Source organism: Panthera leo, chromosome C1 (genome assembly GCF_018350215.1).
Source record: "Panthera leo isolate Ple1 chromosome C1, P.leo_Ple1_pat1.1, whole genome shotgun sequence".
Classification (NCBI taxonomy): domain Eukaryota; kingdom Metazoa; phylum Chordata; class Mammalia; order Carnivora; family Felidae; genus Panthera; species Panthera leo.
Window position 1 is genome coordinate 110078938 of NC_056686.1, and position 25465 is coordinate 110104402.

At 42.5% G+C, this 25465-nt stretch overlaps 1 protein-coding gene and 1 pseudogene across 9 annotated transcripts in view; one reads left to right on the forward strand and one right to left on the reverse strand.

Annotated features, from left to right (window-relative positions):
• LOC122225974 overlaps positions 1 to 11833 on the reverse strand; it is a 35316-nt pseudogene extending 23483 nt beyond the window's left edge.
• SAP130 (Sin3A associated protein 130) overlaps positions 11306 to 25465 on the forward strand; it is an 80089-nt gene continuing 65929 nt past the window's right edge. For 4 of the 9 annotated variants that reach the window (XM_042954063.1, XM_042954060.1, XM_042954064.1 and 1 more), the window contains exons 1-6: positions 12135 to 12314; positions 13116 to 13233; positions 21183 to 21418; positions 22139 to 22297; positions 23582 to 23693; positions 24734 to 24858. In XM_042954063.1, the coding sequence (XP_042809997.1) occupies positions 12243 to 12314; positions 13116 to 13233; positions 21183 to 21418; positions 22139 to 22297; positions 23582 to 23693; positions 24734 to 24858 (822 nt within the window). In that variant the 5' untranslated portion in view covers positions 12135 to 12242. Of the gene's footprint in view, positions 11469 to 12132; positions 12315 to 13115; positions 13234 to 19583; positions 19694 to 21182; positions 21419 to 22138; positions 22298 to 23581; positions 23694 to 24733; positions 24859 to 25465 lie in introns of those variants that run through there. The other 5 variants (XM_042954062.1, XM_042954068.1, XM_042954059.1 and 2 more) reach the window with 5 other exon arrangements.

Here is a 25465-nt window from a genome sequence, read left to right on the forward strand (position 1 = left end):
TTTTCAACATAGCAAGAAAGAATATGCAGTGGGGGAAAAGGCGGTGTCTTTGACAAATAGTGTTGAGAAAACTGGACAGCAACATGCAGAAGAATGAAACTGGACCACTTTCTTACACCATACACAAGAGTAAACTCAAAATGGATTAAGGGCCAAATGTGAGACCTGAAACCACAAAAATCCTAGAGGAGAACACAAGCAGTAACCTCTTTGACATGGGCCATAGCAACTTCTCCCTAGATATGTCTTCTGGGGGATGGGAAACAAAAGCAAAACAAACTATTGGGACTACATCAAAATAAAAAGTTCCTGCACAGCAAATAGTATCCCAAATATATTTTAAAGTTATACAACCCAACATCCATAAAACAAAGAATCCGATTAAAAAATAGGTGGGAGACATGAAGAGACATTTCTCCAAACAAAACATCCAGATGGCCAACCGACACATGAAAAAATACTCAACATCACTCATCATCAGGGAAATGCAAATCAAAACTACAATGAGATTTCACCTCACACCTGTCAGAATAGCTAAAATCAACAACACAAGAAACACAAGTGTTGGTGAGGATGTGGAGAAATAGAACCCTCGTGCATTGTTGATGGGAATGTAAACTGATGCAGCCACTATGGAAGATATTATAGAGGTTTCTCAAAAAATAAAAAAAAAGAACTACCCGGTGACCCAGTAATCATACTACTGGGTATGCACTCAAAGAATACAAAAACACTAATTCAAAGGGATACATGGATCCCTGTATTTATTGCAACATTGTTTACGATAGCCAAATTATGGGAGCAACCTAAGTGCCCATCAATAGATGAATGGATAAAGAAGATATAGTATATATATGCAGTGTAGTATAATTCAGCCATAAAAAAGAAGGAAACCTTGCCATTTGCAACAACATGAATGGATCTAGAGAGTATAATGCTAAGCGAAACAAGCCAGTCAAGAGAAAGACAAATACCATATGATTTCACTCATATATGGAATTTTAAGAAACAAAACAAATGAACAAAGGAACAAAAAGAGAGACAAACCAACACAGACTCTTACTGTAGAGAACAAACTGATGGTTCTCAGAGGGGAGGTGGGTAGGGGGATGGATGAAATAAGTGAAGGAGATCAAGAATACACTTATCTTGAAAAGCTCTGAGTAATGTATGGACTGGTTGAATCACTATACTGCATACCTGAAACCAATATAACACTATATATTATCTATGTGGAATTAAAATTTTCAACTTTAAATGATTAAAAGCAAATAGGAAAGTATACTCAAATGCTGAAAAGCAGGACTGCCAGCTCTAGAGCCATCTGAGGATTCTTCACAAGGATGCTAGACTCCAGAGAGTCAGGCCTCCAAAGGTGACCTCTATGGTGAAGAGTTCCTTTTACCAAAGCAGATAGTTTTTCTCAAGGCCAGCTTGCTGGAAAAAGAGGCTCTAGAACAGAGGTCTTTGAGCTAGATGGCTCAATCTAGTGTGAGAGAAAGCCAGGTGATTTCGAGATGTGTGGATCAGGAAGGAAAAAAGGGCCCAGACAGGTCTGGCAAGCCACCTGTGCTTTTCCCTATTCCAGATCCAAGAGAGGCTGCAGTGACCCAGTAGATTTTGTGGATCACCTCCTTCCTGAAGGGGCTGGACTCCAACTGGCTTAGCTGATCAAAGGTATTATCAGTGGAAGTAGTTAAGCAGTGGGGACTCCAGGGGATTTGCCAAACAAAGCTTTGTAGAAGGGGCAGGAGCAAGTCTCTGCACCTGGAGAGAGTGCCCACTGGACTTTTTTATATGGCCCATGGCTTCTGTGTGGCGGGTGAAAGAGGCGGTAGGGAATGTGTCCAGGAATGGAATCATATGCCAACTTTTCAGAGGGTCTGAGGCCACCAAGAGTCAAAAGGGTCCAGACTGAGCATCTGAAAAAAAGGCCCATGGAGTCCACAAAAGGCCTTAGGGAGAGGGAGTAGGTATGAGATCTGATTCTGCAGACTGTCAGGATGGCTATGCCCTGATACTGCTTGACTTCCCACTAACATTGTACTGGCACTCAGCATAGTAGCCTAGCATCTTTTTTTTTTTTTTTTTTTTTTTTTTTTTTTTTATTAAGATGCTCACTTTATTGAAGTGGTCTGGGACCAAACCCACAATGTCTCTAAGGTATGTTCCTATATGTATTTGTGAATTTGGTTTTTAAAAAATTTATTGGGTTATCATTGCCAATAGATATCAAACTAAAGTCGTTTTATAGCTTACTTTTTAAAAATTTAATTTATTCTTTAATTTACATCCAAGTGAGTGAGCATATGGTGCAACAATGATTTCAGGAGTAGATTCCTTAATGTCTCTTCCCCATTTAGCCCATCCCCCCTCCCACAACCCCTCCAGTAACCCTCTTTTTGTTCTCTATATTTAAGAGTCTCTTATGTTTCTTCCCCCTCCCTGTTTTTATATTATTTTTGCTTCCCTTCCCTTATGTTCATCTTTTTTGTATCTTAAAGTTCTCATTATGAGTGAAGTCATATGATATTTGTCTTTCTCTGACTGACTAATTTTGCTTAGCATAATACCCTCCAGTTCCATCCACATAGTTGCAAATGGCAAGATTTCATTCTTTTTGATTGCCGAGTAATACTCCATTGTCTATATGTACCACATCTTCTTTATCCATTCATCCATCGATGGACGTTTGGGCTCTTTCCATACTTTGGCTATTGTTGATAGTGCTGCTCTAAGCATTGGGGTGCATGTGTCCCTTCGAAACAACACACCTGTATCCCTTAGGTAAATACTTAGTAGTGCAATTGCTGGGTCATAGGGTAGTTCTATTTTTAATTTTTTGAGGAACCTCCATACTGTTTTCCAGAGTGGCTGCACCAGTTTGCATTCCCACCAACAGTGCAAAAGAGATCCACTTTCTCTGTATCCTCGACAACATCTGTTGTTGCCTGAGTTGTTAATGTTAGCCATTCTGACAGGCGTGACGTGGTATCTCATTGTGCTTTTGATTTGTTTTTCCCTGATGATGAGTGATGTTGAGCATTTTTTCATGTGTCTGTCAGCCATCAGGATGTCTTCTGGGAGAAGTGTCTATTCATGTCTTTTGCCCATTTCTTCACTGGATTATTTGTTTTTTGGGTGTTGAGTTTGATAACTTCTTTATAGATTTTGGATACTAACCCTTTATCTGATATGTCATTTGTAAATATCTTCTCCCATTCCGTCGGTTGCTTTTTACTTCTGCTGATTGTTTCCTTCTCTATGCAGAAGCTTTTCATTTTGATGAGGTCCCAATAGTTCATTTTTGCTTTTGTTTCCCTTGCCTCCAGAGACATGTTCAGTAAGAAGTTGCTGCGGCCTAGGTCAAAGAGGTTTTTGCCTGCTATCTCCTCGAGGATTTTGATGGCTTCCTGTCTTACATTTAGGTCTTTTGTCCATTGTGAGTTTATTTTTGTGTATGGTGTAAGAAAGTGGAGCAGGTTCATTTTTCTGCATGTCACTGTCCAGTTTTCCCAGCACCACTTGCTGAAGAGACTGTGTTTATTTCATTCGATATTATCTCCTGCTTTGTCAAAAATTAGTTGGCCATATATTTGTGGGTCCATTTCTGGGTTCTCTATTCTGTTCCATTGGTCTGAGTGTCTGTTTTTGTGCCAGTACCATACCTTCTTGATGATTACAGGTTTGTAATACAGCTTGAAGTCCGGGATTGTGATGCCTCCTGCTTTGGTTTTCTTTTTCAAGATTTCTTTGGCTATTCAGGGTCTTGTTTGCTTCTATACAAATTGTAGGATTATTTGTTCTAGCTCTATGAAGAATGCTGGTGTTATTTTGACAGGGATTGCATTGAATATGTAGATTGCTTTGGGTAGTGTTGACATTTTGACAATCTTTGTTCTTCCTATCCAAGAGCATGGAATATTTTTCCTTTTTTTGTGTGTGTCTTCTTCAATTTCTTTCATAAGCTTTCTATAATTTTCAGTGTATAGATTTTTCACCACTTTGGTTGGATTTATTCCTAGGTAATTTATGGTTTTTGGTGTGCCCCAGCTTCTTCCTTCCTCCATGGAGATGCCCCAGCTCCAATGCTTCTGCTCCTCTCTGGCTTTTCCAGTTGCCCCCATGGCTCCTCAGGAGCAACTCTGCTTTTACCCTCATACTCGATCTACCCTGATTCCTCCAGGGAGCTGACCTGTTCCATCTGCCCTGTGTCAGCCTGTATGGCAGGTCTGCCAACATGGCTTACCAGAACATGAACTCCTGGTGTGACCTGAGAGCATAAAGATAGGAAATGTCTTGTCTGGTGTCGGACAGCTGACTAGAAGCAGAGTCAGGGTAGAAATCAGATCCCCAAACCCCAGGACTTAATTAGACATGTAGCATGGTACATAGAATAGTGGCCTACCAAAGATGCCCACCCTCCGATCCCTAGAACCTTACATGGCAAAAGGGGATTTGCAGATGTAATTAAAGTTATAAATCCTGATATGGGGAGATTATCCTGCATTATTCTGGTGGGTACAGTTTAATCACATGAGTCTCTAAAAGCAGAGAGCTTCTCCCGGCTTGCTCAGAGAGATGAAATGGAAGAAGAAGAAGAGATTCAAAACATGAGCGGGACCCTTGTATTGCTGGCTTTAAAGATGAAGAAGGAGCCCAGATCCAAGAAATGTGAGCCCTCAGCTGACAGCAGCAAGAAAAGAAGACCTTGGTCCTACAAACGCAGGGATCTGAATTCTGCCAACAAGGCACATGAGCAAGGAAAGCCTCCAGAAAACAGCCTGCCTGACACCAGGTGAGATTTACATTGGACGAATGAGCTGAGAAACAATAAGACAATAAATGTGGGTTCTTTCGGTTTGTGGTAATTTTTTATAACAGCCACAGAAAACTAATTCAGATACATACTCAAAGGTTCACAGCACCCAAAGAAGAGCCCAAAGAGCAGACTCCAGAAAGCAGACTCCAGACTCCAGAAAGCAGACTCCAGCAGACTCTGGCATCCTATGTACCAGAACCTTGAAGGGTGCCATGAGATGACTGGGCTCCATTCTCATTCAATGTCTGCCATGTCTCCACATAAGTTTCCAGTTCATGAGAGAGAATTCACTCTTCCAGCAGGGCCCATACCAATCCTGGTGGTCAGGGGACAGGACCATGTGATTGTCATCACCATATGTGGGGTTGTGGAGATGAGTCTTTCCTAGGAGGAAGGACTATGGATTAGCCAAAACACCAGTTGCTCACTGGTAGTGTTCAGGCACATTCTTCTATAAAAAGTGTTTGAACGATGGTTCTTCACTGGGATTTCTATGGTCACACAGGCCTGGGAGTAAAGATATTGTCATAATAATGGTCACCACTTATTTGTTCTGTGACTCTGCCTCTACCCTTCTGCAGGGAAGTTTTATTGTATTTATATAATGTTCTCTGAGGGTGGTGATGGAAGTGTTTCATTGGGTTCTGTGTAACTAGCCTCTGTGGAGTGCCTGTCACTTAGTCTATCGGTGGAATGAGTGGCCCATTCTTCCTGTCTGCTCCATAGGCCATTCTTCCTGTCTGTCCACATGTCCAAAGGACATGTGCCATGGTCTTCTCCTCTGGCTGCCGGGGTGATCTCTCTTGTCCTTTGTAACACCACAGACAGTAACCTAGCCTCTAATGTGGGCACACTCACAGCTCTGCTTCTGGCAGCCACCGTGAGATCTCAGGGTTGGGGGTAACAAATGACATTGGCATTTGTTACTATGGAAACTATTCACAGCTGTGTTAGTGGTTCTTTGACATCTCAACCTCCCACAGAGGCTGAAATGAAAAAAACATTCTTTCTGCCTTTTGTGTTTCTCTCTACCCTTTGCATGAGTTCTGTGAAATACCACTAGTTGCCTACTGAATGACCAATCTTCCCTTCCTTCCTAAAAATAGTGTCTTCAATTTTTAGCTAGACACATTTCTGTCAAGGAAAACACCTGCAGTCCCCAGACTCTTTTGCAACACAGTGTCTGTGTTCCAGCCACTGAGATATTAGTGGAATAGTCCTGTGCAGCTTCCAGTAAAGATGGGGCCTTTTTTGCTCCTTACTCCTGGCTAAAATACAGATGTGATGGTGTGGTACAATAAATAATTTGTCTGGTCTTTGTGCTGGGTTCCTGGCATCAAGCTTCAAAGAAGTTTGGGATCTCCTGGATGAGGAGGGTGACTTTGTTATGTTAATGAGATGATTCCTGGTGGGCCTTTAGATAGCTCTAGGATGGGGCAGAGGGCTGGGGCTTTCAGCTCTGGTGTTGGAAAAGGGGCTGGAGATTGAGTTCAGTCATCTGGCCAATGATTTCATTGCTCATGCTTACATAGTGAAATACCACTATAGATTCTAGACATTGAAGTTCAGAGAAGTTTCCTGGCTGATGAACACACTGATGTGCTAGGAGGGTGATGCACCCCAATTCTGTGAGAAGAGGGCATACAAGATCTGCATTTCCTCTCAGATCTCACCCTATGTGTGTCCTTGACAATAAAACTGTAATTGTAACTACAGTGCTTTCCTGAGTTTCATGAGTCATTCTGGTGAGTTTTTAAACAAATTTGTGGGAACCCCCCAAATTTGTAGCCAATTAGAGGTGCGAGTGGCCTGGGGACCCCCTGAAATTTATTGCTGGGGGCAATAAGTGAGGGCAGCCTGGGGAGGACCCTGCCCCCAACCTGGGGAGGCCTACACTAATGGGTGGTTAGTGTCTCGACTGAATTGCAGTCCACTTAGCACTAGACCAGCTGGGGTGGAACCAGAGTAATAGATGGCTAGAGCTGGTGCTGCCAACTTGGATCATGAAATTTGACAAAGCAGGAGACAGCAACTGGGATCTTTGTAGATGGCATGGCCACTGTATCACCTCTCAACTGCCTGCCTTCAGGTTCACACCTCACCTTGACAGGGTTAGGCTGCTACAGTGAGACTCACTCAAGTTAATGTGAATTTATCAACAGGTTGGGCATGGCTGTAAAGAAGATGGGTTCACTCTGGCTCATCTGTATATGCAGATGCTGTAGTTGAAGACACACAAACCTCCTCTGGGTCAGTTCTAGAGACTGAGTCAGCTGGTTGCTCTGGCTTTCTTTTTCTTCTTTAATGTTTATTTATTTATTTTTGAGAGAGAGAGAGAGAGAGAGAGAGAGAGATACCACAGGGAGGGGAAGAGAGAGAAGGACACAGAGAATCCCAAGCAGGCTCTATCCTGTCAGCACAGAGCCCAGTGCTGGGGCTTGAACTCAATGATCGTCAGATCACGACCTGAGCTGAAATCAAGAGTCAGACGCTTAACCAACTGAGCCACCCAGGTGCTCTGGTTGCTCTGACTTTCTAAGAGGTAATTGTCCATCTCCCACCCACTGCCTAATGAATTGGCCCTTATCTGTTTCTGCTTCTATGGTTTCTCCCTACTTCCAGTTGTCCTTGGGAACTCTATGCTGCTCTTTTCTGTCTATGGCTGCAGCCTGTTTCTGGCTCAGTTTTCTTATGGTTTTCATTGATGCTCAAGCTTTTCAGCTTCTGTTCCTTCTCTTCTTCTATATATTTCAAATTCTACTTTCAAATTCTGGAGAATTGAGACGTTTGGTCAATTACATTCCTTCTAGTTTGGACAGTATATTCCTTCAGGACAGCCTATAGAATAGATGCCCTAGGATCAGATGCCACTCTACTCTGAGTGTATTAGTTAGCTATTGCTGAATAACAAATCACCACAAACTCAGCAGCTTAAAACAACACATGTGTTATCTCAATTTCTGTGGGTCAGGAGCCCAGGTGTATCTTAGCTTCATTCTCTGCTTATAGTTTCAAAGTCTACAATTACAAGTATCAGCTGGACTAAGTTCTCATCCAGAAGCTTGACTAAGTAAGAATCAGCTTCAAAGCTCACCCAGGTTGTTGGCAGAATTAATTCCCTTGGTGTGTAGGCTTGAAGGTCTAAGCCCTTGCAAGTGTTTTCTGGAGGCCACCCTCAAATCCTAGAGGTTGCTTACAATTCCTACAAGCCACCTACAGTCCCTTGCCATGTCGCTTGGCTGTTTCATCAGCCCAGGTAGGAGCCTCTAGATCAGGTGTGGCAGCAAGACAGTCTCATAGAATATGACATGTCATGGAGTAGCATTTCGTCACCTTTGTCATATTCTATTGGTTACAACAAATCACGGGTCCTCCTCATACTCAAGGGAAAGGAATTATACAAGGGAATAAACACCAGGAGGAGGATCATGAGAGGTCATTCTAGTGTCTGCCCACCACACCTAGCATACATGCATTTGGGGTAGGGACAGTGGTACAGAATGTGGTGCCAGGAGGAGACAGATGCTGAGTCTGGCCTCAGTAATAAACAGATGAAGGTCATAAAGACAATGGATATAAGAAAGTTCAAAAACATCACATCCTTTATATCTATAGTTCATTTAATCTATACAAAAAGATTGAGATAGGTAACGGTATTCTCCCTTTACAGATGAGCAAACAAGAAGGGACTAGGTTTCTCTGTATGAAGAGCTGGGCCAATGGGAGTTTCTGGACTTAGAGGAACTGCAAAGAGTATCATTGGACCACTGAGGCTCTTACAGACTGAGAACCATTGGGGTCCAGTGCCAAAGGCATTGTTTACATCACAAACACGTATAGGCCACCTGCTGACACTTGACTGACCACCACAGGACACTTGCATTGAGAACCTGTGCCCTTTGTTGGCAGAGGGGAGTAGTTACTTCCCTTTCTTTAGATAACCACCTAGTAGATGCATACCTGTTGGTGTCTCTGCTCAATCCATCAAAACTGTCTTGTATGGGCAACATCATTTTCAAGAATCCAAGAGAGTAATGAGTCCCTGAAACTGATAGGGGGCTTGAATACCTGAGATATATGGAAGATTCATCCCAGCCAGGGCACCAGGAGGTTGTCTTCAGCACACCAAGCCCAGTAGATGGGGATTCTAAAACCTAGCAACACAACCATGGATTTTCCTTCAAGTGTACATGATATGAAGGATTGGAGATATGCATGAATACAGCAGCAGAGACTATCCCTAGTAACTAAAGAAAACTCAGATTTCACTCATGTACTCTGACTTGTTTGTGACTAGACTCAGCAAACATTTATTGAATTCTTCCTGTTTATTGGAGATATAAAGATCAGTGGTTTCTTTGCCTACTCCAGGAGAAATACAGAGTAGACAGTGCTACATTAGAGGTACTGAAGAAGTTCCAGGAAGTATCCTGTGGAGGAGAAGGGAGGAGAGGAATTCAGGGAAGGCTTGTAGTAGATAATAAATCCTTTTCTTTCCAGTTAGGTAGCGTAGAATCAGCAGGACTCTACCGGATGATCACTGAAGGTTGAGGCCTTTATAGAAGGCATGTCAGTCTTGAGCAAAACTCTGGAAGTCAAGCTGTTTGGAGATTTGGTGGAAACTACTGTTGAGAGAGTATCCTATGTTTGGGTAGGAGGGATTAAATTATTAAGACCTTGAATACTGGATTTAGAGATTTATTCTGAAGTTACTGAACGCCAAGGATGGGAAGAATGGACTCAGATTAATGTTTTAGAAAAATAACTGTGGAGGACAGATTGGGGGCAGGATGAGATTCACATGGGGGCACTCATTACAGCACTGCTCTAATCCAGACAAGAAATAGTGAAAGCTTGAGCCAAGGCTATGGTAACCATTGGAAAAGGGGTATAGAGGTACATATGGTGATGTTAGGAGATGGAAAAGTGGAAAATAACAACAATAAAACCACAGGCAGAGAGGATGGTGATGCCATTCATCAAACCCAGAAATCAGGAGTACATACATGAGACAAATCAATAAAGGTGTTCTATCGGTTACTTTTCAGGGGGTTGTAAGACATATTTGTGGACCTGTAAGTGTACAACTATGAGAGAAGTCACATTGTGTAGATAAGATTTTGAGTCATTTTCAAGAATGATATTTGAAAGTGTGAGAGTGCATTAAACCAGTTAGGAAGATAGTATAAATCAGAAGATGATTGGAGCCTTGGAGAAGGCTGTATTTGTGAGAAAGAAGAGGTACCATGGAGTTTGATAAGGATAGGAGTAGAACAAGGAGAAAGCGTGGTTATAGAGGCCAAGGGAAGAACACTTTAAGGAGGAATTACTGTCAACAAGGTAGAGGAGATGAGAACTAAGCAAGGACCACTGGGTGAAGTAGGTCACTGGCAACTTTTGGGGAGCAGTTTGAGAAGAGTGGCAGGAGCAGAATCCAACAAGGGGCAGAGACTGCCTAAGGAGAGAGCAGACTAAAGTATATCACATCAGTTACTTTCAGAAGAAATCTGAGAAGGGAAGAAAGTGAGAAAATGGCTTGAGGAAGGAGAGGGGTACTTGAGGCTCATCTTTGTTGCCTTGAGCTACTATCGTCCTACCAATCAGTTATCTTACAGAACTGTGCACGATAGAAAGGAGAGATTTAAGCCCCTCTTATTTCTAACTTGTCACAAAAGTCCAGGCCTAAATTACCATCTGGGAAAGGAGGAGGGGAACATAATACAGATCCAAATTTTGCTTCCCCAGTTTTCGCTAAGACTTCTACAGGTGTACAAACTCCAATCTTCCACCCCAAACAAAACAACAAAGCAACACCATCCCCCTTGGCTTCTTTGTAATCTGGAAAAAACTGAGCAAGTGCACAGTGCCCGAGCCTTGCGTCAGGATCCCCTCTCTAGCCGGCCTGATTCAACCCGAGGGTGTACCGCTCTGGGGCGGCCCAGCCGGGTGCGCAGTGCCTGAGGCGGCGCGCTCGGCGCAAACCCCACAGAATAGCTCCAGTTCAGCGCACCCGATTCTCCCACGATGCTTAGGCTTTGCTAGCCGTGGTTGGCCTTCGGTGGTGACATCAAGTCCCACACACCGCGCGGGGAAGTGAGCACAGTCAGGAAAACCCTCGGCCCTGCCTGCGGCCTCTTCGGCCCGCTGCAGTCAGCCTCCATTACCCTTTTCCCGTGCCGCACCTCCATGGGGAAAATGCAACCTAGTGCCATCAGCTGAGGCAAAGGGGTGGGATTCACTACCTTTTTACTAAGCAAAGAGAAAAGGCAGAATCCACTCTAGGCAGCAAAGGGGTGTGTTACACGGGCCGGGTCGCCCGGAGGTCCCGCCCAGGCCCGCCCTCCTGGCACCGGAGACTACATTTCCCACAGGACCCCGCGGCTCCGAGGGGCAGGCTCGTCCGCTCTCCGGCTCATACTGGGCGGTGACTGGCTTCCCCAGAGGGAGGCGGGGTCTACCCCAGCCAATAGATGAGAGGCTCGTTACGGCGGCGGAAGCAGCGGCGCTGGGCTGAGGGGTGGGGGGCAGAGTGCTAGCGCCCCGGCGGTGGCGGCGGGTCCAGAGCCTGAGGACGTCGGCCCCAAAAGCAGAGAGCGCACAGGAGCGAGCTCGAGGCGGCGCGGCGGCCCCTCGGCGCAGCACCCAGGTAATGGCGGGACGGGCGCCCGGGAGGGGAGGGGAGGAGAGGGGAGGAGACGAGGGGGCGGGGCGGCTGAGCCGGGCTGCAGCGTCCGTCCCGCTGAGCGTCCCTGGGGAAGGGCAGCGGTGCCTCGTCTCCTGCGGCTCAGATCTACGCTTTTCCATGAGCTGGGCTTGGCAGTTGGGCCGGCGGCAGGGACCCGGTGTCCTGCGGCAAGGAAGAGAGAGGCTCCAGGAGGGGTGGGCTGTTTCGGGCTTGGGGGCGTGGCGGGCGTGGGCCCTGGCGGGGAAGTAGAGCGGCTGGGGGAACGCCGGCGGGCGGGCGGCCCAGGGAGTTTGGCTCCTGGAGCAGTTTAAAGTGACTCTCCACATCCGGGCCCTGCGCCCGCCGCTTTCAGACCCCGACCGAGGCGGGGCCTCCCACCTCTCCGCCCCTCTCGCCGGGAGCGCTTGTCTTCCTCTGCCATTGGCTCAGCCTCGAGGGGTTTGGGCTGCCCCGGCGAGGCTCGCGCCTGATTGGCTGGGAGTCGGCGGGAGGGTGGGGCGGGATCAGAGCGCGCAGGCCTCTGCGGATTGGTGCGGGCCCTCGAATGACGCGCCCGGCGTGGGGCCAATGGGCGGGCGGGGGAGGTAGGGGCAGGTTCGGGGGCAGAGTACTGGAGCGGAGCCCCGGTGGGGTGGCGGGGGTGAGCGGGGCCGGCTGGGCTGGACAGCGGCGGGCCCGAAGTGGGCTCCGGTAGGATCCGTCTCCACGACTCCGGAGCCCAGCGCTGCCACCGAGATGGGCCCTCCGCGGCACCCCCAGCCCGGCGAGATGGAAGCGGGAGGTGCGGGCGGCGGGCGGCGGCTGCAGGTAAAGAGGCACGCCGCTTGTGCTAGGGATCCCTAGAATGCCGTCCTCCCTCTTCCCCGAGAGTCTCAGACACCCGAAGTGTGTCTGGAAACCTGTGTTCTCCAATCTCAGCGGTGGGCTTTGGGGTGGGGGTGGGGTTGCGTGCGAATCGAAAGACCGGTAGAGCTTGGCTCTTGAGGGAAAAGTGGGGGTCGATTTAGAGAAAGTGGTGAAGGTCTCTGGTTCCTCTGGCTTAGTGGGGGGTGGGGGTGGTCTGTGAGAGAAAGGGGGAGGAAATCGGTAAACGGAAGCCTGTGCAGAAAATCATTTGAGAGTTCTTTTGAAGTAGGTCTTGATGTCAGCTTTCTGATATCTTAGAACAAGGCATCTCCCCTCAGATTCCTCCTATGACATATACATGACAGTTGTGGTCACCTTGGTGTAAGCTTTAGTCTTTCAAAGGGACATGCTATTTTCCATAAAACTTTATACCGATGTATATGTATTGTGTTAATACCTGTCATGTGGCTGTTGTACAGAATTCAGTGTCGATTTTTTAGAGTGGTAAGCTGTATTTATGGAGTGTCATAGTATCCCCCAACACCACACAAATGATTTTATTATTGAACCTATGTCCACTAAAAACTTAACAGAATTTAGTTTACTTCTGCACTGTATATTGATCACAAATAATTGTTCTAGGTGAATGATGCTGCATTTGCTTTTTTAAAGGAAAGTATAGGTACTGGAGATGCTTTAATTTCTCATTATTGATTCTAACGTGAGAATTTAGTAATAACCATATGACTGTATGCACTGCAGGTGGAAATGAGTTCTCAACAGTTTCCTCGGTTAGGAACCCCATCCACTGGGCTAAGCCAGGCTCCTTCACAGATTGCAAACAGTGGTTCTGCAGGATTGATAAACCCAGCTGCCACAGGTGAGATATGCAATGTTCTCCTATATTGCTTCTTGTTTTAAGAATGTTGCCAGTTTTGGGGGGGTGCCTGGATGACTCAGTTAGTTCAGTATCCGATTTCAGCTCAGGTCGTGATCTCACAGTTCGTGGGTTCAAGCCCCACATCAAGCTCTGTGCTGACAGCTCAGAGCCTGGAGCTTGCTTCCGATTCTGTGTCTCCTTCCCTCTCTGCTCCTCCTCTGCTCACACTCTGTTTCTCTTTTTCTCAAAAATAAATAAACATTTTAAAAAAATTTTTTTTAATTAGCAAATTCCTTGTGGGATTTTAGTAAATACTAGGTTATCAAATTTGAATAAAGGATATATTACAATTCTAATCTAAACAAGGCTTTTTAAATTCCTTTTTTAATTCTTTCACTTGTACTAGAGTATACCAGAAACCTACGTTAAAGCATTCCTACAAGAACTATATTTTTAATACAGTAGTGTGTTCTCCTTTAATTAATGCCCAGAGTATTATAGTGCCATGAGAGAGTCCAAACTATGTAAGGCATAGTTCTTGCCTTTTATGAGCCTATGAACTAGGAAAAAGGTTTGAAAAAAAAAAGTACATTTGACCCTTGAAAAATATGGGTTTGAACTCCATTAACATGTGGATTTTTTCTGAAAAAAATAGTAAAGTACTGTAAATGTATTTTGTCTTCCTTATGATTTTCTTTTTTCAATAATTTTTTAAAAATTTATTTTTAGAGATAGAAGGTAGGTGAATGTGGGGGAAGGACAGAGTGAGAGAGGGGAAAGAGAGAATCCCAAGCAGGCTCCACACTCAGTGTAGAGCCTGAAGCGGGGCTCGATCTCACAACCATGAGATCATGACCTAAAGCAAAGTCAAGACTGGGCTGCTCAACTGACTGAGCCACCCAGGTGCCTCTTCCTTATGATTTTCTTACTAGCATTTTTTTTTGTAGCTTCATTTATTGCAAGAATATGATATATAATACTTATAACATACAAAATATGTATTAGTCAACTGTTACAGGTAAGGTTTCTACTCAACAATAGACTATTAGTAGTTAAGTTTAAGGGAATCAAAAGTTATATGCAGATTTTTGACTGCAGGTGTGGCCATCACCTAACCCCTACATTGTTCAAGGATCAACGGAATATGCACACATATATGCACTTAGTTTTTGGTTGTATACCCTTTGAGTGCTATAGGTCAGTGGTCCTCAGCAGGGATGATTTTGCATTCCAGGGAATAATTTGGCAATGTCTGGATACATTTTTGGTTGTCACAACTAGGGGGTGCTATTGACATCTGATAGTTAAATGTCAGGGATGCTGCTAAATGGGCCTTAGAGCTTCCCCTGCCCCGGTGCCCCAAAGTATCCAGTCCAGTCAGTAGTGCTGAAGTTGAGGAACTCCTTCAAGTGGTCTTTTCTCTAAATGTGTCAAGAAAAAAGTTGGCACTGCAAAGTGGAGTATTTCTTTTTCTATTCCGTTTTCTTCACCTTCTGCTTCCTAAGTTCCTTATCGTGGTAAATGGTACCACTGTCTGCTCATGGTACCACTGTCTGCTCAAACCAGGAACATGGCCTCGTCTTTAATTGCTTTGTCTCTCTCTCTTATCTGTGAGCTATGGCCCTTTGTCTAGTGTTTCAACCTCATTATCCCTTTGCTTCCCTCCTGCCAACTTTTTTTTTGTTACAAATTCATTTCAGTTCTCTTTAGACTTGAAATAACTTTAAGCTACTTTATGTCTGCTGCTTAATAGTAGCTACTCATTTTCTAAATGAATGACAAAAAGTTCCCAATTTTCTTGACTCTGAGACTTTATACATTCTGTTCCTTTTGCCACAATCTTCCTTCTTCCTTTTCACACTCACTTATCTGGTTAGTTCCTGTTCTTCCTTGAGGTTTCATCTCAGATGTCACTTTCTCTAGGAGGTGTTTACTGATTCCACCATCCGCAAGTCAGGGGTTGGACCTCCTGGAATGAGGGCTAGAACCACGTCCACCTTGGGTACCTTTGTATTTGTTGTACTTGCTCCATCATAGGACACAAAGTAGTGGTCATCAAGTCCTTACAGAGCCACTTAAAGTTCTTTGCTTTTTAATAAATATTTTTGACAGTATTTTGTCTTTGATATAAATTCATAGAATAATTTAAAGAAACATAGCTTAGGGGCACCTGGTGGCTCAGGCAGTTAAGTGTCCAACTTTGGCACAGGTCACGATCTCATGGTTTGTGAGTTTGAGCCCCGCATCAGGCGCTGCACTGACAGTGCAGAGCTGGCTTGGGATTCTCTCTCTCCACCCCTCTCTCTGCCCCTCCCTGACTTGCATGCGCGCGCGCTCTCTCTCTCTCTCTCTCTCTCTCTCTTTTAAAATAAATAAATGAATGAATGAATGAATAAAGGAGCATAGCTTAAAGGGAGTATTTTTGAATGTCTATTTGCAGAGAATTATGCTGCTTATTAAAAATGGTGTCATTTAGGAATAATTGCCCTCAGATTTTGTTGAGGAAATCATTGACTTAAAATTGTCTGTAATTTTACTTGTGAATAGTGTGTGTTTTTTCCTTCTATTGCTCTCAGAGAAGGAAACAAAAGTTTTCCATGAGGAATTAAATATTTTCTTGATATTTCCTATCGCTTTTATCAGAAGTAAAAGCATATCAGGATCTCAAACACGTTCAAATTTCAGAAGTGTAGACTACAACCAGTGTTCTTAACTACCCTTTCAGGATTCTTTTCAGGTAAAAATAAGCTGAAATGAAGAACTCAGATATCTGGAAGGAAATGATAAATGGTTTCAAAAAGATCTTAACAGGAAATGCTCAGTAAAGTGTATCTTAATGAAATTGTCAAAAATCAAAGTCTTCCTGGACAAATAGGTTTGGGGAAAGTTGTTAAATTGTCCATTCCCTCAAAAATTTAATTATGGGAAGATCTGTTTGGATAACAGGGAAGGTTCAAAACATCATATATAAAGAAAATACTAGGGTGCCTGCCTGGCTTAATCAGAATAGCATGTGACTCTTGATCTTGGGGTGGTAAGTTTGAGGCCCACATTGGGTATAGAGATTACTTAAAAAAAATTTGTAAAGCCCTTTAAAGAAAAAAAGGGGGGAGCCAGGTGGCTCAGTCAGTTGAGCATCCAACTCTTGATTTCGGCTCAGGTCTTCATCTCACACTTAGTGAAATCTAGCCCTGTGTCGGGCTCTGTGCTGATAGCACAGAACCTGCTTGGGATTCTCTCTCTCTCTCTCTCTCTCTCTCTCTCTCTCTCTCTCTCTCTCTCTCTTCCTCTCCCAGCTTGCATACATGAGTGCACATACACTCTCTCTCAAAATAAATAAACTTAAAAAAAAAGAAAAAAGCTCTTAGAACTAGTAAGTGAAATTAGTAAAGGTTTCAGGATAAAAGTTCAATGTATAGAAACCAATTATATTTTTAAATACTAGCAATTTTTTTGAAAAATGAAGTTTTTAAAATGTCATTTGCAAGAGCATAAAAAAAAACAAAATATTTAAGGATAAACTAACAAAACGTGTGTAAGACTTAGGGTTAAAAACCTATGAAAAACATGGCTGAGAATAATTAAAAACCTAGATAAAAGTGGGGCACCTAGGTGGCTCAGTCAGTTAAGTCTCTGACTTCTGTTCAGGTCATGATGTCACGGTACGTGAGTTCCAGCCCCTCAACAGGCTCTGTGCTGACTGCTCAGAGCCTGGAGCCTGCTTTGGATTCTGTGTCTCCCTGTTTCATTGCCCCTCCCCTGCTCACACTCTGTTTCTCTCTCTCTCAAAAATAAATAAACATTAAAAAAAATTTTTTTTTAACCTAGATAAATGAAATGATCAATCATGCCTATGGATTGGAACACTCAATATTTTTAAAATAATAGTTCTACCCAAGGGGATCTGTAGATTTTTAAAAATCCTGATGAAAATCCTTTCATGTCCTTTTGTAAAACTTGCCAGCCTGAATCTATATTTATGTAGAAACCAAAGGATCTACAATAGACAAAGCAATTTTGATCCCCCTAAAAAGAAAAGAAAGTTGGAGGACTCTACTACGTTATTTTAAGACTTGCTGTAAGCTTACACTAATCAAGACAGTGTAGTATTGGCATAAAGATAGAAATATAGATCATTGAAAGTGGAGGATCCAGAAACAGACCCATACATAATAATGGTCAACTGATTTCTGACAAATGTACATAGATAATTCAATAGGGAAATGATAGTCTTTTCAACAAAATAGTGCTTGAACACCAGAATATCCATATGGAAAAAATGAACCTTAACCTTTACTTTTGCCTTACACGAAAATTAACTCACAATGTATCATTATGGACCTAAACGTAAAACTTAAAATTTCTAAAAGAAAACATGGAAACTGCAGTGACCAAATACTGTTTAGGTCACAAAAAACACTAATTATGAAAGAAACAACTGATACATTGTACTTCATCAAAATTAAAAATGCCTGTTCTTCAAAAGACACCATTAACAAAAATGCAAACCACAAAGACATTTGGATAAATATATCTGCAGAGGACTTATATCCTAAATATATAAAGAACTCTTGTAACTTAATAGCTTTTGCTATTTGAGACACTCTGATTTTTTTTAATGGGCAAACTTTGAATAGACCGATCACCAAAGACACTATAGGAATGTCCAATAAGCACATGAAGGATACTCAATTGTGTTATTTCCTCAAGGCTATGCAAACTAAACCACAGAAAATACTACATATCTACTATACTGACTAAAATTAAATACCAGCAATACCAAGTTTGAGGTGTTCATGGAGCAAGTAGAATCCATACCTTCTTGTTGGGAACGCCAGATAATCTAGCTACTTTTGAAACAGTTTGGCAGTACTTCATAGAGTTAAATATAAACTTGACCATACAACCTAGCAATCCCATTCCTAGATATTTCCCCAAGATAAATGGAAATGTATGTTCAAAGACTCATACTTCAGTGTTCCTAGAAGCAATGTTCATACTTCAGTGTTCCTAGAATCAGTGTTCCTAGAAGCAATAGCCATAAACTGAAAACAACCCAGAATTTATCAGCTGGTGACTAGATAAAGTTTGGTTTATACATACAGTGGAAAACTACTTAATAAAAAGGAACAGACTGCTAGCATATAGAACAACATAGATGAACCTCAAAAACATTATACAGTTAACCCTTGAACAACCTGAGGGTTAGGGTCACTGGCCCTCTGAGTCAATTTGAGTATAACTTTGACTCCCCCAAAACTTTACTAATAGCCTAGTGTTGAGCAGAAGCCTTACTGATGACATAAACAATGGATACATATTTGTGTTTTATATATCATATACTGTATTTTTATAATGAAGTAAGCTAGAGAAAAGATAATGTTACAGAGAAAAGCCTAAGGAAGAGGTGCACCTGGGTGGCTCAGTTGGTTGAGGGTGTGATTCTTGATTTCTGCTCAGGTCATGATTCCAGGGTTGTGGGATCAGTGCCCGTGTCAGGCTCCATGCTGAGTGTGGAACCTGCTTACGCACATGCACGGTCTCTCTCTTTCTAAAATAAAGAAAGAAAGAAAGAAAGAACAGCATATGGAAGAAAAAATCATTTACAGCACTGTACTGTATCAAAAGCCACGTGTAAGTACAGCTGTGCAATTCAAATCCATGTTGTTCAAGGACTGACTATACTAAGAGAAAGAAACCGACACAACAGACCAAATATTGTATGATTCTATTTGTATGAAATTCCAGGAAACACAAAGCTATAGTGTTAGAAAGCAAATTAATGGTTTCAAAGGGGTAGGAGGGTCTGAGGGAGGGAACTGACTGCAAAGGGGCATGAATGAACCGGTAAGAGGAATGGAAAATGTTCTCCATCGTGATTGTATTGTGGTTAGAATACTGTATACTCCTGCAAAAACTCATCTAATTTTATACAAAGGCTTAGTGGATTTTCTATGTAAATTATACCTCAGTAAAGCTGACTGACTAAAAAATGGACAAAATATAGAAACATACACTTCATGGGGCATCTGCATGGCTTAGTTAAGCATCCGACATCGGCTCAGGTCATGATCTCACGGCTCGTGGGTTCGAGCCCCATGTTGGGCTCTGTGCTGACAGCTCAGAGCCTGGAGTCTGCTTCGGATTCTGTCTCCTGTCTCTGCCCCTTCCCCACTCGCACTCTATCGGTCTCTCAAAAATAAATAAATGTAAAAAAAAAATATTTTTTTGAAAAGAAACATATACTTCACAAAGGAAGATACTTATGAATGACCTGTGATCACATAAAAAGAAGTTGCACATCACTAGTCATCATGGAGATGCTAACTGAAATCACCATGAGAACCCCGCTAAACACCCACTGGAATGTCTGTGTATCAAGAATTGTAAGGATAAGGAGCTGCTAGAACTCTGATCCGCTGGCTGATGGGACTATAACACGGTACAACCACTTTGGAAGGTATTTTGGCAGTCTCCTATAAACATTTACTTACCATTTGACCCAGCAGTTCTACTCCTAGCCTGTTGGTTAAGAACGTAAAAAAAAAAAAAAACAAAACTGTTGTTGAACTCTCTAGTCTTCGAATAGCCATTTTATTGTATGTAAATTGTACATCAATAGAGTGGTTTTAAAAATCAAAGTAAAAAAAATCTGAATGACCAGGGAGAAAAACCAACATTAACAAAATGTAAAATGTACATCTGTCTTTTCACGTAACACCTGTACTCAGAGATTTTTTTCCTGAGGAAATCGCTGGACAAGAACTCAAAATACATATGGATGTTTATCCCAGAGTTGTTGATAATAGCAAAAATTTGGAAATAACCTAAAAGCCCATCAGTGATATAATGGTTAAAAAAGCTATGGTATATCCAATGGGATTTCATTTAGCTTTTTTAAAAATTTTATTTATTTATTTTGAGAGAGAGAGAAGGCATGCATGGGAGGGGCAGAGAGAGAGGGAGAGAGAGAATCCTAAGCAGGCTCTGCCCTGTCAGTATAGAACCCAATGTGGGACTCGAATTCCCTCAATTTTTAAATTGTTTTTAAATAGTTACATGTTGTTCCGGTCCAGAATTCCCAAAGAAAGAGTGTATAGCAAAAAGTATCTCTCCTATCCCTATTCTCTCAGAATCTACTTTCTTTCCCATCAAGAAATCAAGATACTTTGGGAGTTATGTTTCTACATAAGAAAATAAAGGCATGTATGATTACTTTTTCACTGTTCTGTACCTTGCTTTTTTCCTTTAGATATGTTTTTGCATAATGCACATTACCGATTTTTTAATAAGAATACCTAAAAAGCTTCCTTGTCTTATTTTTATAGTTGCATGGTAGTCTGGGAGTATACCGGAATTTATACATCCAGTCACCTGTTGATAGATACGTAGGTTTTAAAAATTCCTTTACTGGAATAAAAATGGTGAAACAAATAATGTACACAAGTCATTTTACACATGTACTATGTATTTTATAGGATACATTGCTGCAAGTGGAATTGTTGAGTTTCAAAAGGTGTACATAATGATGATAGGATTGTAATAATGATAGAGATCTCCATGTTTGTTTTGTAGGAAATTTGTTTTGAAAAGCTGTATGTTCTTGGGCTTAAGAATATTTATGTTATCTTTTTAATGTTAGGTTTTTATAACTTTTTAAATAAATACCTTAAATGAAAGCATCCTGTCTTGCATTGCTCTTCCAGCTGTTTGAGATCATTTTTTTTTTTATTTTTTTTAATGCCTTCTTATTTTTGAGAGAGAGTAAGTGGGTGAGGGGCAGAGAGAGAGAGAGAGAGAGAGAGAGAGAGGGAGACACGGAATGCAAAGCAGGCTCCAGGTTCTGAGCTATCAGCCTAGCTGACAGCTGTATGTGCTGTTTACTTCATTAGTATTATTTAACACTGAAAGCATATGACATGTGGTTTCTCCCTTAATGCCCTTACTAGTCAATGATGAATCTAGTCGAGAGGCTGAAGTCACTGCCAGGGAGCACATGGGTTCCAGCGGCTCCCTCCAGTCCCGTGAAGAGAAGCAAGAGCCTGTTGTGGTAAGGCCCTATCCGCAGGTGCAGATGTTGTCTACACACCATGCTGTTGCATCGGGCACACCCGTCACAGTGACAGCCCCACCAGCACATCTGACGCCAGCAGTGCCACTCTCCTTTTCGGAGGGACTTATGAAGGTAATGGAGAGGTTTAAAATTTCACATTAAACCACAGCTAAGGACTGGCTCATATTCCTGACAGTATTCACAGAGTCTTAGGCCGCATCCAGGATATCACAGCGTTCTCTTTTTGACCCATCAGTTCAGCTCTTTTCTGTCGCTCAGAGCTCTGCTGTTCTGCAGTGCCTATCTTGTGCCGCTGGGCAGTTGGCATCACAGGATCTTTTCTAGTATCCATTTTGACATTGACTTTATTCAAGTTAATGGGCATGCTGACTTAGTTTTTATCTTGGAGTGGCACTCTTCTCCAAGGTTTTGTTTTAAAGCTCACTAATTTGGGGGTATCTGAGAATATCGCCTTGTGTATTACCTTGTCGCAATGTTTTAGTTACTGGGAGTTTTGTTTACTTCCGCCCAAACTTGGGATACAGCATTGTACAGAAGAAAGAATGTGGGCTGTGAGCCATCCAAGTCTGGGCTTCAGTCCCAGTTCCAGTTTTTACTGTCTGTGTGGCTTGGAGCAAGTGACATAGCCTTGCTTTGTATGCTTCCTCATCTGTAAAATGGAAATGCTGGTACTTGAATGGAAGAGCTGTGATGCTAAGAGATAAAATATATAAGGCTTCTGGATCTTTCCTGGCCCTCTCCAGGTTTGATTTGTGTACTTTTTTAACTATAGAAGGAAATGCATCACTCGTAAAAAGCTATTGATTATTTCGTGTGGTTTTCTGTTCGCAGCCGCCCCCGAAGCCCACCATGCCTAGCCGTCCCATTGCTCCTGCTCCACCTTCTACCTTGTCACTTCCCCCCAAGGTTCCAGGGCAGGTTACCGTTACCATGGAGAGTAGCATCCCTCAAGCTTCAGCCATTCCTGTGGCAACAATCAGTGGACAACAGGTTTTTCTCCTCTTAATTTGCTGATTTTCAAACTGAGATGCCAAACTGTTGATCATTATTTATTGAATGCCAGCAGTACATTAGGCACTGTATTAAATTAAAAAATTAAATGGTCACTGGTATCTGCAAGGGGAGGATAGCAGGTTTGAGAGAGAAGGATATCTGCAGGGAGTAAAACCAACATGCACAGTGGTCTTTGTCATTTGGCCAGTATGTATTGAGCATCTGCTATGTGTGAGGCACCACCGTCCATGTGAGATACAAGTCTAGACAAGACCGTCCGTATCCTTGAGGTGCTCAGAGTCCACTTGTGCTGGTTAGCTTTGGGGGGGTGGAGAACAGCCTCGTGGCAGTAATGCTTCTTTAGGATTTTTCTCTGAGGAGGATGATGGTGTATGTCTTGGGCACCTAGCAGGTGCCCTCAAGCAGCTCATCAGTCATGAACATTTATTTTGTAGTCTCATGTTTTAGCTTATGTTTTTTGGCTGAAATTCTACTCCTACTCTATAATATGTATATGATTTATTTAAATATTTTGAATTATTGACCAGTGAAAAAACCTGAATCTAAAAACTTTCCCTTCCAGTTTTTAAGAAAAAAATTGGTATTCCAAGAAAACACTATGTTTTTTGTTTTTTGTTTTTTCTCTTGTCATACTGCTGAGTACTCCCAGAAATACTGGAACCCCCACTTCGGTATCACTGGCATAAGGGTTGGGAGCCTCTGAGGAAGGTCCTCTAAGGAGGGGAGGAGTTGAGGAACTTGTATGGGAGTACCTGCTGAGTGCTAATTGACATTTACTTAGAAGTCCTGCATAACATAAAGAGTGGATGAATGCAGTGGCACGTAAAGAAAATAGAATAGGAAAAAAAAAAAAAAATAGAATAGGAAATAAGAATAAAATAGAGTAAGCTTTTGGCTTATTCTAAAATAGAATAAGCTTTTTGCCAACGCAGAGAGAACAAGTGTGAAAGACTAATATTGGAGATGAGAGTGTCCCAAAGTGGGCAGTCAAATGAGTCCATCTGTTAGAGATCTAGCACCTACTGTGGCTCAAGGCAGTTGAAGTGTCCTCACAGTCACTTACCCCACGCTTGCGGGCATGGGTCTTCATGTAGTATGTTGCATAAAAAAAACTAAACATCCTTTTCCTTGGGGTACTCACTGTCTAAAAGGAACACCCTGACCCACATTTGGAGGCAGCTGACCTCCTAGAAGCAATGGCTAAGCATCAATGGCTAAGACCAAGCACATGAAAATAACATTGTGTCTTGTTTCTTGCAGGGACATCCCAGTAACCTGCATCATATCATGACCACAAATGTACAGATGTCTATTATCCGCAGCAATGCTCCTGGGCCCCCTCTTCACATTGGAGCTTCTCATTTACCTCGAGGTAAAAACTGTACGTTTTGCTTATGTTCTCAAAATGCATTGGCAGATACACATTTGGTAAGAGATACAGTAATAAAAAATGTATCTAGAATCAGCTTATTAAAGTTATAGGACAGCAGAAATAAACTTAGAGCAATACACATTTTTGGCATGGTCAAATATGTGCTAATTATAGTCATACCCCAACAAGCATGTGTGTATGCTTTTGGGTGTAAACTTAAAACAATTCAGATTTTTAGTAGGGTCTAAAGATTGTCCTTTATAATGAGGAACGCCTCAGACCTATGACAGTCCAAAATGATCTTGATGTTTAGAATAAAGTCACAGATACGAATACTGAATATTTTAAAGGTTTAGTGATAATGGTAACTCAAGCAATACAGCTGTAAGATGGATTTATTCTTACAGTTAAATTCTGATAGGTTGTCAAGTATTAAATTCAGTGACTTTTCTCAGCTACTTCATCAGCCTTATGTTGGAGAGTGTAAAATCATTGTTGGCAAAATCAGGCTAACAAGTACAAAACCAGGTTTACTTGGTCATAACGTAATTCATTGGTCCCCAGAGCAAAGTTCACAGATTGCAAGGGCGTCTGTGTTAGATCGAAAGTACTTTCGTGAAAATACTAAGATGTCATTTGCCTGTATTTGACAATACAAAGGCAGAGGTAGTTCAGGTGAACCCTCGCTGATGGTTAAACCGCTGGAGCCTTGGCCTAAATGAAGGCAGCAGCCCCGCGCTGTGCTATTCAGTGTGTGCCTCTCTTCTGTATCCTTGCAGTTAACAAAACAGAAAACAGTTTCATTTCATAGTGTCCTTAAAGAAGCAAAACAGTTTACTAATCTTAACAAATCACAACCCATGAGTGCACTTTTTAAAATTTTCTATGTGACAAAAGGGAAGTATACAATACGGCATGTCAGCTAAATTACTGACATACTGAGTTTTAGAACATATCTGCACTCTTTTCCTAGGGCATATGATTGGAATATTTAAATGGTGAGCCCATAAGCCATACTAATGACAAAAATTATTTTCCAGGTGCAGCCGCTGCTGCTGTGATGTCCAGTTCTAAAGTAACCACGGTCCTGAGGCCGACTTCCCAGTTGCCAAATACTGCTACAGCTCAGCCGGCAGTACAGCATATCATTCACCAACCTATCCAGGCATGTCAGCTTGTGGGTAGTCAGCCAGCAAGTATCAAGTGCCTACTCAGAGTTCTTGACTCTGCTAGAGCCTGGGAGAGTCCTTTGACCTCACGTGACTTTTGATATAGTCGCCAAGGTGTCCAGAAGGTTGAGTTCTATACGGTGTGAGATGATCAGCCACGGAGATTTAGAAGAGTGGGGCCAAGAGAAGCTGTCGTAGGGATGGGTGTAGAGGGAGATTCAGAGAAGTGAAGAGGCGGCGAAAGGGAGTGAGACTATGCACAGTGGCAAGGAAGACCATGGCACTTGTATACTGGGTTTAGTAAAGGTGAGCCAGAACAGAGAAGTTTTAATTCACATAGGGATGTATGAGCCCCTAAATACTTCGTGCACATTTTTATACATGTGTGTGTGCTTTTCAAGAAAGACAGTCTGTGCCTTTCAACTTTTTTCCAAGGAAATCTATGGCCTCAATTGTACTGAAGTATACTGTGTTATGAGGTATACTGTGATGTCTCTGAATTCAGAGCTTGAAGATACAGAGTGTAAACTTGATTTTATACACAGCAGAGAGCCACTAAGTTTTTTGAACATAGTAATATGAGATCACAGAAATCTCTTTGAA